At 43.7% G+C, this 13,644-nt stretch overlaps 1 protein-coding gene across 1 annotated transcript in view; it reads right to left on the bottom strand.

Moving 5' to 3' along the window:
- Positions 1-9,757: 9,757 nt before the first annotated feature.
- The window catches only part of si:dkey-82f1.1 (DENN domain-containing protein 2A), a 30,834-nt gene continuing 26,947 nt past the window's right edge, over positions 9,758-13,644 (bottom strand). The window contains exons 15-20 of the mRNA XM_068602771.1: positions 13,248-13,425; positions 13,082-13,123; positions 12,820-12,925; positions 11,609-11,896; positions 10,896-10,982; positions 9,758-10,696 (exon numbers count right to left, since the gene is read on the bottom strand). Of these exons, the coding sequence (XP_068458872.1) occupies positions 10,665-10,696; positions 10,896-10,982; positions 11,609-11,896; positions 12,820-12,925; positions 13,082-13,123; positions 13,248-13,425 (733 nt within the window). The 3' untranslated portion in view covers positions 9,758-10,664. The remainder of the gene's footprint in view (positions 10,697-10,895; positions 10,983-11,608; positions 11,897-12,819; positions 12,926-13,081; positions 13,124-13,247; positions 13,426-13,644) is intronic.

Here is a 13,644-nt window from a genome sequence, read left to right on the forward strand (position 1 = left end):
GGGAGCCGGCACCCACTCCGCAGACGTGGTGGGACCACGGAAAGGGGAGCACGGAGCAGGGGGGTGGAGGAGGGTGGAGGGTCGGGGTTGGGGGGAGGTGACGGGAGAAAGGGAGAGACTGCAGGGAGCGTGCCCGGCTGTAGGAAATCCACAGGTGAGATGCAGGTCTGGATGTGGAAGGCCGTCCTGGGAAAGAAAGAAGATGACGATGATGATGAATTTGACGTGGCGCTGCGTGAATAGTATGAAACAGGAATTGAATGTGACTTTTGAGAAGAATTTACCGATGTACATTAAGTTTTCTTGTAAATGTTGAAAAATGATGGTTGGATCATAATATCAAACGTCAGTTCATATCATATTGAGCATGACCACTAAACAGAATGAAAAATAAGAATGAATATTTTAGTTAAAATCATTAATAAAGGCTGCAACTAACACTCTTTTGTATTAATCTCTTTATAGTATTGATCAATAATTCATTGTTTATGCTATAAAATAGGACATTTCCTGAAACCCAACCTGTCTGTTTTGTGCGACCAGCAGGTCAAAACAACACACAATCAATTAACAAAAACCTAATCCCAAAATGTGTTGATTTTCCAGTCAATTGAATAGTCATTTAACCAACTATTCCTGAATATGTGGGCTGCTTTAGATTAAAAACTTCCTGATTAACTCCCAAAGAAATCATCTATTTAGGAATGCAGATGATAGTCTTCCGGCCGTTCAGACGGCACTCTGTACTTTAGTTCATCCAGCGGCGTCTGACAGGGTAAGCTCAAGGGGTCCGAAACCTGCAGACCATGTAATCCTTCACATTAAATCAAACACGAAAGCCACCAAAATAGGACCGAGTAAGGTTCTCCGCTCTAAAAGTACTGGCGCCTCTGAGAGCAGGTGACAAGCGAGCGGCGACATGGAGGCCGTCGTATGAAACAGCGTTGTGATCACATCACAGCTGCTAATCCTGATGTAGAAAAAAAAAAAAAAGAAGAAGCATCTCGGATCATGAATTAGGTTAGAGAAAACAAATAAAGTGGCACCTAGTGTTGAGACGACAGCGGGAGGAGGCGGGGGTTGCAGGAAGGGGCCGAGAGTCAACAAATGAGGACACACATTAAAGAGGGATCACCGTCCTCAGACACACACGCCACGAGAGGATCATACCAGGATATTAAGGCCAGGAGGCTTTTATTTTTTTTTTTAGGATGCCTGTTTCTTCATCAAGAGCACAGTCGACCGCATGATTAAACGTGGCGATCCGGCAGCTGAGACTCTAATCAATGTGTTTGTGTGTTGTTTTGGGCTGTGGGATTCTTACAATAACCCAGCTGACTAATTACAAGTATTAACTTGGCGGTCCATTGGCCCTTAATGGCAGGATGAAAACGCAGAGTCACAGGAGGGTGGACTTCCGACAGACTCATATCCTGTTTTCTCGGCGCACAAATTTGTTTCGGACGCGCACGCGGCGCTCGCACATTCGGGAAGAGGGTTCGAGACGAGACGTCGGCTCCACCTCTTCCTCTCGCCGGACGTGGTGCGGGAGAAAAATAAAGTGGAAACGGGCACTGATATGGTGGGAAGAAAGAGCTCCATGTCGTGAGTCCATACAGACACAGCTTTGTGTTGGTCATTTTCCTGCCGCTGTGAGACGGGAGAGAGCTCCATGTCCATTTAGGGCAAGAAAAACACCCTTACGTCAGTCGTAATCCCAAACATGAGTGTGTGTGTGTGAGTGTGTGTTTGCATATGTGGAGGCAGTACAGGGGTCTACAACTGTGGAAGGCCGCAGTGAGCTGGTCAGTGAGTCAGTGTGTCGTATGGAGTGAGTAAGACTCTCCAGCCGGTCCCCTCCTCCCTCCCCCTTCACCCTCCTCGCTCTTCCTCTGAGCCGCCCGATGTTACACAAGGCTTCCTGCGAAGCGTCCGGCCAGTCTGCCATTCTCCCCATCCCTTTCACTCACACACTCACACACACACACACACACACACGCACACTAGAATAAACAGATGAAGAAGCACTGGTGCCCACACAAACAAACACCAACACAGTTGGTCAGAAACACTTCGAGCAGACTGGACCAACTCAGAGCTCCATTCACATTCATACACACGGCAGATTGTTTTTGACAGCCGTGTTATTCGCGGGTCGAGGCCGCCACTCGCTTATCTTTCCTGCTGACACGTAATTCAATTCAAAGGGTTTTCCTCCAGTAATGTACAGGATTCCCGGCAGAATGAACGAGGGTCATATTCAGGGTTTCAACTGAAAAGATGTGTTGAAATGACTGCTAATACATGTTCATGCAGACTCCAATGAACAGTGTTTGTGGATAATAAAAAAAACATTTTAATGGAAAAAGTAAGATAGCGCTGATACGATAATTTCATAAATATTTGTTGATTGACAAATGGATCTTAATTGATTAGTCGACAACTGAATATCTTTGGTTCAACAAAACTTCCCCATTAAGATTATGAATCATTATTGTGTGACTAATCAATTACTCAGGAAGAAAATATCGACGAATCAAAATAATATTTTGTCGCAGTCCAAGAAAAATGCTCCTGTGAACTGGTGCTCAATATGAAAAAAGGCTCACCTCTGAACTCAGTGTGACCCAAAAGGAAAACCTGGAGTGACACGGCACTGAAGTGAGTGCGAGATTGTTCATCATCAACTAGTTAACAGGTCATCTCTTGCGAGGCCGTGAAGGTTTGCAGCGAATAGAAAATGTTTTCGCTCAGAGAGAAATACTTTCGTCCACATCAAAGAGCTCTTTACCAACTGTAACGTTAATATGTGTCTACAATGACTAGTTGTGTTGCAAACTCAGACATCTGCCATCAAGAAAATCACTTTGCATTAACAACCGCGAATTAGAGAACCAGTCAAACACAATCTTTTATCCCAAAAGATAATATTAACAGACGTCCCACTGCATTATAGCTCCCCGGCTTGAAGGCCGACATTCTTACCTTTAATGAAAGCGGCTAAACTAATCCAAATGCGACTTTGTTTAAACAAATCAGGCTCATAAAAACTAAAACGAGTTAATCTTTCTGTTGCACAACACAATAAGCCCTAATCTTGAGCACGAGCTGACCGACTACTTGACAGCGAATCACCGGCTTCATTAAAAAAAATCACAACAAAACTTTCAAAATGAAACCACAACACATGCCTCAAATTTTGACATTTCCATCGTTTTTTTTTTTGTGGAACATATTATTAAATAACTGCGACTCGGGGCCGCTGTGGCTCACGGAGACGTAGGGGGAGCCATGAAACCATTAGTGTGCCGCTCCGTGCCTCCGTCAAAGTGTCCAGGATGTTAATTAACCTAAGCCCGGCCTTAAAACAACCCCCCCCCCCCTTCCACTTACTCCACCATTGCCCCCCCTCCACCCTCCACTCACCCGGCACCAGCGAGGCCCCTCTTCCCTCCACTCAACGGGATAATCCCCCAGCTGGTGCTGTGGTCAGGCATGGGGCCACATAACCCCTCAAGCCCCCTCCCACCCCCACCCCCCTCCCACGCCTCCACCCTCCTTAACACAACTACACACACTGACCAACTGAGACAAACACACTCGTGGCATCAAATTATGAGGTGGGAAGGAAAAAGCCTTAGAGGCCGATGCATCACACATGAGCCACAGATACTTAAACGCACTCACGGAAATCATCAAAGCAGGTTCATCTGCAACACACAAGCACACACACACACTCACACACTTAGACTAAAATGTCTCAACAACGATACAATGGATTTCCTTCAAACTTTGGACAGACATCCACGGTCCCCCGACACTGTGTCCTGCTAAATGTAGTGAACCTCTGCTTTTTTTTCTCCTTTAGTGTCGGTTGTCGTTTGTCATGAAATGCGCATGGAAGGATTTCCATGAAATCTGCTTCACACACTCACTCATGTCCCCCCTCAGTGTGAAAATTGCAATAATTATCGCGGTCTCCTGACACCTTCGTCCATAGCACCTTCATCAGGTAAAAACGTCCCTCTGCGCAATACTTTGGGCTTTGATGAAATACCTGCCAACCTAATAACACTCCCATCACCCTGAGCAGTACTCAGTGCTCATTAGCAAAAGTGAGCACGCTATAACGCAATTATATCTGCTCCACGGCACGCCGGCATTGTCACGAGGAGAATGTTTGCATCATATCGTGAGCTCTGTTCAACACTAAAGAGCCTTCACAGAGCTGCTAGCGATTCACCCTTTGTCTCGCTGGTATTTAATCATTATCAGCAATCACTAGGAAGAAGTGCAAAGGCCAGAGTGTATGATAGTCCAAGTCAATATTTAATACAAATATTGAAAAAATTGAAGGGTGATCAAAACCTTCATTATCTGCGGAGGTTTGGGTTCGTCTGCGGAGCTCAAAAACTTCAGAAAGCTGCGATAACGTGACACTCGTGCACTGCATGTGGCATGCATTTGTGTGCGTTTGTGTGTTTGTGCATGTATTAAACTAGTCACAATCTTCACTAATCAGGCCGGGAATGTAAAAGCAGGAAACTCAGTCTGGGGATCAGGCTATGCGATGGAAAGTTGCAGTGAGAGAAGAAGAAAAAAAAAAGGTTTATTTTGTTGAGTTTGTGCTGAGAGCACATGTTCTCTGGCACCGAGTCCACACACACACACACACACACACACACACACACGCACACACACACACACACACACACACACACACACACACACACACACACACACACACACACCACAGTGTAGATTCATGTTCATTTGAACATAGAGAGTGCTAACTCCTCCATGAAACAAACATTACGTCATACCAACTAATCTGTCATTTTGTTTATTGATTAATCAATCTATTCATTTTTGATAATACCCATCAAACTCTCCTGAACCTTAAGTAACATGTCCATATTGCTAGTTTTCTCCAACCAACACTCCAAACCCAAAGAAGTTTAATCCATGACTTAAATGGATCACTTTTCAAAGTTTTTCTACTTTTTATAGACCAAGAAATTGAGATTATACTTCCCATATCTATCAATCAATAGTGAAAATAATGATTAGTTGCAGGCCATTGAGCTTCTCAAGAGCCAGATACGTCTCTCTTGAGTTGATGGCGACCAAAACACAGCGTGTATACTGGCGAGAAGCAACTTCCAAAGAACAATGTAACTCCGTATCTGCTGGAAGTGTAAATAATAGAAAGCAACAAGTTTGACATAATATCATCTTATACGGCAATGTTGTGTTCACAGCTTGTTTTTGCTGCCCCCGAGTGGCCAAAACAACCCAACCAAATCAGTTCCCGCAGGTTTAAACGTGGCGATGGGGATCAAAAAGACAACCTTCTTCAAATTATTCAAGCTGCACTTTGTATATTTCGCCACATCCCACGGCTGCAACTCCTTATCTGACCCACCAGGCGAGTCTCGACCCTCCGTCTCTCTCTGGATGTCATTGACGGAAGAGTTGGAGCCAAAGAGGACAGAGGCTCTGTCAGATCAGCCCCAGATACTCCAACGGAGAGATCCATCAGACTGGCTGGAATCAATGGACAACACAGTCGCACACATTTGCAGAGAGCTGTGGGTGCAGAGTGCGGTTGGTCGAAAAGGAGGGGAGGGCCGTGTGTGCAGAAAGTCTTTGTTCTACAAGGCTCATATCTGAGGCATTATTCGGTTCTCTCGTGCGAGCGGGGGAGGAATGATCGCTATGTGGGATGAGCACGGCAGATAAAGAACTCCTCCGCTGTGGCAAGGACCTGTCTCAGGGCAACTCCACACACACACACACATACAGACACACACGCACACAAGGTTGAAACACAAATCCCTGCTTGCTCACACACCTTTTCATACCTTTTTTTTTTTGTACCTCCCTTCTTACTTGTTCCACTCATTCACCCACACAAACATACACAACCACCTCTAGGCCCAGTCACATCCACCCACCCCCACACACACACACACACACACACACACACATGCTACTTCAGTGCAAACAATACAGCTGTAGAGTTGACATTACCATATAACTCAGAGTCTGAGACAAGAGTGAAGTCTTCCAAATCTAAATGGGCCAAAGCCTGGAAAGAACCCAAACTCCTCTGGCTGTCAGACCCTTCAGAGGAGGCTTTGACAGGTGAATGTTTTTACCCCCACACCCCTCATCACACTGTCAGTATGCTCCGATCCACCTGTTGCCCCTCTGGGACACCATAACACGCACGCACACACACACACACACAACCCGGCAAGCCCTGTGTTAGTCATCCCTGATCGTAAATGTTCCCTCACAGCCTGTTCAGCGGTGCAGCTGCATGGAGAACAATAGCAAGTCTGTCAGTCACACTTTTGTACGGGAAAAAAAAGCACATTTGGTGAAGTCGTGCATCTTGTTGAGTCCGTCGCAAAATCCAAAAGAGTGCTGTAAAGGTGAAATGAAAATAAACATAAACAATAATTCTTGGTTTCAGATTGTGTTTTCTTCGTGTAAATTAAACATTTGAATGTTGGACTGCAGAACTATGCCCTTCTTTGCTATTTTAATAAGTCCTCTTGGCTTTGGGAAGTTGAAGAACAATGATCAGCATATGAATCAGTAAAGAAAATAATCTCTAGCAGCCCCTCTAAATAACTTCCTTTGTGTTTATTTGTTCTCCAACATATCTGCCTTTGGGTTATTTCGCAAAACAGGATTATCAGGTTAACAGTATCACTCTGGAAGTTATGAAATACAGAAATGTTGCTCATTTTGAAGCTTACTTGAGTGTTTGCATGTCGTGCTTCCACTACCAGCTGCTTCTGTATACATTTACTTTACTATTCATTACAGAGTGACGTGTACTTACTGTGCTTTAGTTAGGTCAGTGAGTCATTACTTCCTTCAAGTATTATAAAAAAAAACAGCAAGAATCCACTCCACCTTGCATTCAAAATGCTGTTTGATATTATTCCATCAATAAAAATTAAATTGCAGCCTTATTACAATATAAATACGAATATAATAACTTTGACAGAAGATATTGGCTGCATAGTGAATACTTGTATAGTTATAAGTACATTTAGTCAAAACTAATAGATACCGATTAGATTAAATTCGTAATTTGACTTGTAATAAAGTATTTTTACAACGTGTTATGTTACTTTTACATAAGAAAGTAGCGGATCTGAATCCACCGCTGAACGTTTATTTGACTTATCAGGAAACACAACAACACACTCATAACATGACTCACTTCTTTTTTTACATCGCGTTATATTTTACTTTTAGTACAGGATCTCAACACTTCTTTCTGTACAACGCGTCATGAACGTTTTTACGTTTTAATGATCTAAAAAGACAAATAAAGAGTGAAAAAACCATAGAAAGGCAACACCGCCGCTTCTCAAGCCTCTTCCAGTCTATTGACACTTGTTGAGAAAAGAGAGCGTGGAAATAACGCGGTGGATGAAACTGCTCAAGAAATACACAAGAAATACACTTTGAATGATCTCAGTCTGCCGCTGTAAAGCTTTACTTCACTCAGACCGAGGCTAATGTTTGACTGCACGGCTATGACGTTATTCCTTCAACAACAACAACAACAACAACAACAAAAAGAGAAGAAAAAAACAAAACAAGAAAAAGTTCCGGGCAGCAAGCACAGGAAGTCAAAGCGCACGCACTCCAGTGCTGGAGTCACAGGAAGAAAAATGCAGGAATCTGAGCGAAGAAATGCGAGATATTTGAGGAATGTTCTGTCCGACAGCGAGGGAAGAAGCACTCACGGAGAAAGCGGCGTGAAAAACGGACTCCACATGCACAACGCGCGATATTCAACTAACTTTGAGTCCCCTTCAACTCCGACAGAAGACGCAGTTTAAATCACGAGACCCGACACTTTCTGGTATTGTCAAACACTTGGAGGAGCTTACCTGCTGGGCTTTTCCGTCTGGAAGGCAGGTGGAGCAATATTATTATGAATATGTTGTTGTTGTTGTTGTTTTTTGTTGGAAATGAGGAGTAATTCAGGAAGGTTTTTCTTTTATTTGGTTTTTGGTTTGTTTTGTTGTTTTCTGCTGCCTCGTCTCCTTCCTGGAGCAGATTGTTTGAAGCGAGAGGAGGGCAGGAATTTCAGGAATTAGCCGTGGTATGACATGAAGCCTGGAAAAAGCCAGAGAAAAAGACCGAGGGGGGAGCAGGGAGGGGAGGGGAGGTGAGGGAGGCAGGTCTGACCGGTCAACGCGTAATGACGAAGGGGTGGAGAGGAGGAGGAGGAAGAGGAGGAGGAGGAGGAGGAGGAGGAGGGCTGCAAAAAGGAAAGCAAAGCAAAGGAAGGGGGAGTGAGAGGTGGGAGTGGAAAGGCAAATATAATCAAGAATGAGAAATACTGTTAAAAAAAAATTTAAAAACAACAACAACCATGCATTTTGGATGTGGGACAAACTAGTACATGACAAAGAAACTACTCATCTTCTTCACAATGACTTATGATGGGAGGAACTTGCACAAGAGACATGTGTGCATATGACAAGGATGTTATGCTGGAAACACAACTTTTGCCCATTGACTAAATTAGGATATAAGTTCACCTTCTTTTTTGGTATTGTTGTATTAATACCACATTACCCATCACAGTGATCTAGAGTACGTCACTGTACTACATTTAATCTTACATGCGTTTGTGTTTTTCCTTTTTTTCTTCGGGCTCCATGTTATAATACTTATATTCCTGTCTTGAGATGTGGTTCTGAACTTTGGATTTATGAAGGATTACATGAACTGGGTAACAGAGTCCTCCAGTGGATGATGTGGGTACCACATGCTGCTGCTTCAATGATCCACGTCAAAGAGTGAGCGGTTCAACAGGGAATTTGACTACAGTTAAGAATGAGTCATATGCGTTTCAAAGAGTAAGCAGCTATGTGCCGTCATACCACAGATGTGCAATGCTGGAGATGCTGAGCTGCTCCATGTGGATCCACGGCTGTGCTGCACTCTTAAATCGGTCTTAAGGACTGATTTAACTTCCCTCCACAGGATGTTCAGGGACCTGTAAATGTTATTGTGCATGTGTCTGCGTCCATCGCCCGCTACGTGCTTCTCAATCATCTCTTCACGGAGTTGCCTGAAGTGATCCTGTGTCCTCACGGCGGAGAGTATTTTCAACAACACTGACTCATCGGCAGCAGGAGGACCTTGCAGAGGTGTATTCGTCCTGCAGTCAACAACGAAAACCACTTTGGAAAAGCACGAGAACACGACCGATGCGCCTCTCTGTTCCAGTGTCCCAGTGAGAGACACAGTGAGCCAGCATGACAGGACCCTAACATCAAGTAATGAGATTATTTTGGATCATTTACACCGTTGTTTTGACAAGTCAAAATGTCTTCCATGAAAAGGGGCCTATTGGCTGCACCAGTGATGATGAGGGAATACTTCCACAAACATTTTGTTTATCCTCATACATTGTCCCTGTTTTCCCGGGAAGGCAATGTCAAAAGGGGGCAAAGGGTGCGGGGACAGCGCCTCCTGGTGGATGGAAGGGACTTCTTCCTGAAGAAAAGTCAGCTTCAGTCCAGGAGTATTATCGTGAGCGGTTGTGTAACATCGTCTGTGGCTCGGGAGCAGCAATTACTTGTCTTTTGCTCGCAGATCAAAACAATTTGAGTGACTCCATTGAGATGCAGTTTAGATGTGATGTGTGAAGCAGGATCCAAGAGCTCAACGGCGACAGTCGAATACATACAAAGATGTACCAAGAGAGTCATTTGTCTAATTCGAAAATTCAAATCACTTTATTTCAAAAGTTTTATTGCATTCTCAATCATTTTACAAGTTGGCCTAAGAAACAGATCTTCCATCCAAACCACACACTCAAACCCAAGCGAGAGATGTATTCACATTGATTTATTTGTCTATTTTCTTCCTTTTGCTGCGCATTCCTTTTCCTTTACACAGTGGTACATTTACCCCACAACCCAAAGTGGTCTACAAACAGTCTGCACTAGACTCGGTTAAATAAAGCCTATTACAATTTACAGGAGATTCGTTTTGCACTCATTTGAAGGAAATAAAAATAAAAAGAGAGATTAAGTTGATCTAAAAAGAATATAAATTAACTTAAAAGCCTCCTGTCGATAAAGAAGTTGTACTGTTGTATTTATAAAAGCTTCTATAGGAAATACTTGGAATGTATAGGAAGGTATTGTACAAAATGGGGCCTCCAGTGTCACTCCCTCTTACAGGTTTATAGGTGAGGTCAGTGACCAAAAAAAGGGAGATCGCTGTTCCTAAAGACATTTACACTGTGCTGTGCTGTACAGAAATACACCGCAGGGGCCGACTGCAACCCGTAAAGCAAAGATCTAGCGAGACTTTGCTTCACGGTGTCGGAGGGGAGTTGTGGTCCACGCTGAGTGAACCCCTTCACAATACTGTGGAACGACACGGGGAGCTAAACACTAACTTTCTCCCCAGATTCCCTCACGCTCACGAGCTACGAGTCCAGATCCCGTCGAGGGGTCTTCCTTAGTTCTGACCTCGAGACACGTCTTCCACCTCCCACGTTCTCCTCGTCCAGGGAGCGTGTCCTCATCCCCTCGTCCCCCGTTTTTTTACGACACGCCTCTCCATGCCTTTTCCTACTTTCACACATGACATCCCGACTCCAAACGTCATTTCTTGGAAAGGAATTTCATCTTGTTTCCTGAAGAAAAAGCAACAGATGCAAAATATATATATATATATATATATTCAAAGTGTAGTTTGAGTGAGATTAGAGGCTTGTCCGCTAAAACAAATGAGTGTTCAATAGTGTTACTATGAGTGTTCAAATGTGTTCAAGTCTCTGACTGAATTGTCCGTTTCCGTAGTTAAATAACTGATTGGTTGACGGTAATTCTCACCTAAACCTTTGAGGAACTTGTTGACTCCTCGTTGCTCGCTCCCCGGCAGCGAGTCCAGATACTCTTGTGCTCTCACCTCAAATAAACCTGAAAGGTAAAAGAAGGAGTCAAATGTTTATCAGGTATACGAGTGACATCAAACTGACATGGAGCAGATGAGGAGGGGCTGACATAATACTTGAAAAGCAGCATATATAACCTTTCATCTTCACCTATTTACTCAGGAAACTCACATTAATATTGAGGTCTTAAAACAGAATACATCAAAATAAACTACATCATTTGAGCTTCACAGTTCATTCCCCGCTCAAGGATCCCTTACTCACTTATTCTAGAACTTTTGACTGTACAACAGAGTCCTCGCCATCAATCATTAGTTTGGTGAGTAACACTGAATGTGAATGTAAGTTTTATTTGTTGATAAGAAACACTTTTTGGAGTACTTTTACGTGGACCAGCTTCAATTCCATGAATTATAATCTGCTGATGAAGACCATGTGGTGCATTTGAAAGCCAAAACAAGTGGAGAAGGAGTGGAGGTTGTCTGGTAAACTATATCCACATAATAAAAATGTTGCAGTGGTTAGTTGACATTTCTTCCAGGCGTATGGGAAAACATTCAATTAATAGTTCACATATGTACGTAGGGATTGGCGTTCAACCAGTATTTATACTGTATTGTCACGCTGCTGCAGTTGATCCGGTCTCAGTACCTCGGAGGCCCTGCCGGCGCAGCTCTCTCTCCTGGATGAAGCAGGTGAACATCTGGGTCTCCATGAACACCTCCAGGAACCGCTTCAAGCTCTTGGACGTGACCGCTTTGCGAAAGGCTTCGCGCTGAAAGGTCGAGGACGGGGAGGGGGAGGGGCTGGGCGAGGTGGGGGAGGAGATGGACTCATCCTCTCGCTCTGCTCCGCCCATGAAGAGGGAGTAGTGACCCACCATCTCCACGAAGAAACGCACAAAGGCCTCCGACACCACCGTGCTGAGGGAGCTGGAGTCTGGGTGGACGTACGGGAGGAGAAATGAAGTAGAAAAGATGAAATCACAGCATCTTTACTGTCCTATGGAACAAAGACTTATACATCCTGTATCTGGAAAAAGATTGATCAATACCAATGATGCAACCATTATCTCTCCAAGGTGATTTTAATATAACTTCTAACTCTGAATGTAGGAAATACTAACTGAAACTTCACTGAAAGCCCGCTGATAATACATTTTCTAGAAATTTGATTGAGACCAAAAGCCAAGCGTCCAAGCCAAAACATTAAAATGTAATTGTTTTGCATTGTCATACATTACAGCTCCATTGTGTCTTGTGGGATATGGTTTTGAAAGTGTCACAAAAATGTCAGTTCAGACAAGTATGCCCTTAAATTTAACATTTTAAACTCTATGGATTTCAACTTTGAGGTCTAATGTTGCATTATAGTGTGCTGCTATATTACTTTTGGGATGTGACATTCAACAACAACATAGCAGGTGGGAAAAAAACAAGATCACTACAATGGATGAATCTTGGAGGACTTGAATCCGGTTATGTAAGAAAATGATTGAAAGAATTGCCTTAGAAAACCCACTCCAGAAAGATTGTTTTAATGATTCACGAAATGATTTCCAAATTGCTTTATGAGTCAAAGATGTCGATGTCTCAAACAGTTTTTTTATTGAAATTGGCTGACATGAAGGATCTGCTCAGGAAGAGTTATTATTATATCAAATTATATTAAAAGCTGGAAGTTAAGTTTGGAAATACTCTGAGAACCCCATAACTTAAAGAACTTAAGCAACTACAAAAGGCAGTGATCATTTTGACAGCACTGTCTTTTGTATAGTTGGTACTTCTAATAAAGTGCTTATTTACTGTATAAATACAATACGTCCGAAGAGAGAAAACACTGCAATGAGTATGCTGAGTCACCAGTGGGCAGATCTCCTTTCTCACAGGCCAGCTCCTTCCTCTTGTCCAGCACATGCTCCAGAGCTGCCTGCAGCTTGTGGGGGAGAATGGAGTCCTCATCATCCAGCTGTGGAGGAACAGGCACAGATGTAAATACACTACAACATACCGCAGTGAATTAACATGGTTGTATTCACGTAACATCTGGTTGAGTCGCCACATGTGGAAAAAGACTCTTTGTAGCGATACACAGATTTTCACTGTTTCACTTTATGGTTTCTACCTGTCTTAGGAAGCGACTGTTGACGAGGTCGACCACCAGGACCTGAGGGAAGAGCAGAAGAACGGGGAGTGATGTCATTTCCTGGAGCTATTGTTCAGCGGAGGAAAGGCCCAGAGTCAAAAGGCAGCGCGGTCAGCGCATCGCGAGCAAAAATAACCCATCGCACCTCTTCGATGGGCAGCTCCTTGAGTCGAGGCAGGGAGCTGGAGAGGAGGCCGACTATGAAGGGGGTAGGGGTGCAGACGATATCCAGCATGGAGGGCGGGAGCACGGGGATGTAGGTATGCTGCCAGGTGAAGGGGTAGAGGAGAGCCACGACTGCGTGACAACACTGAGACAACGTGCTGCCGGAAGAGAGAAAGCAAAAGCTATTATATGGACGGACCAAGGTTTAATATTTATTCATTATTATTCATTTATGTGATAGTGAAACAAAAGAGGTATTGCTCTTTGATTCAGAGGCACTAGACAAAACAAAGTCATTTAATACCTTAATGTTATTCACAAAAATAGTCAGATAGACCACAGGAGCAAAGCATGGCTCGAAAAAGCCGGTTCATATT

Source organism: Clinocottus analis, unplaced genomic scaffold (assembly GCF_023055335.1).
Source record: "Clinocottus analis isolate CAN_PGR_092001 unplaced genomic scaffold, fCliAna1.0.p SCAF_6, whole genome shotgun sequence".
Classification (NCBI taxonomy): domain Eukaryota; kingdom Metazoa; phylum Chordata; class Actinopteri; order Perciformes; family Cottidae; genus Clinocottus; species Clinocottus analis.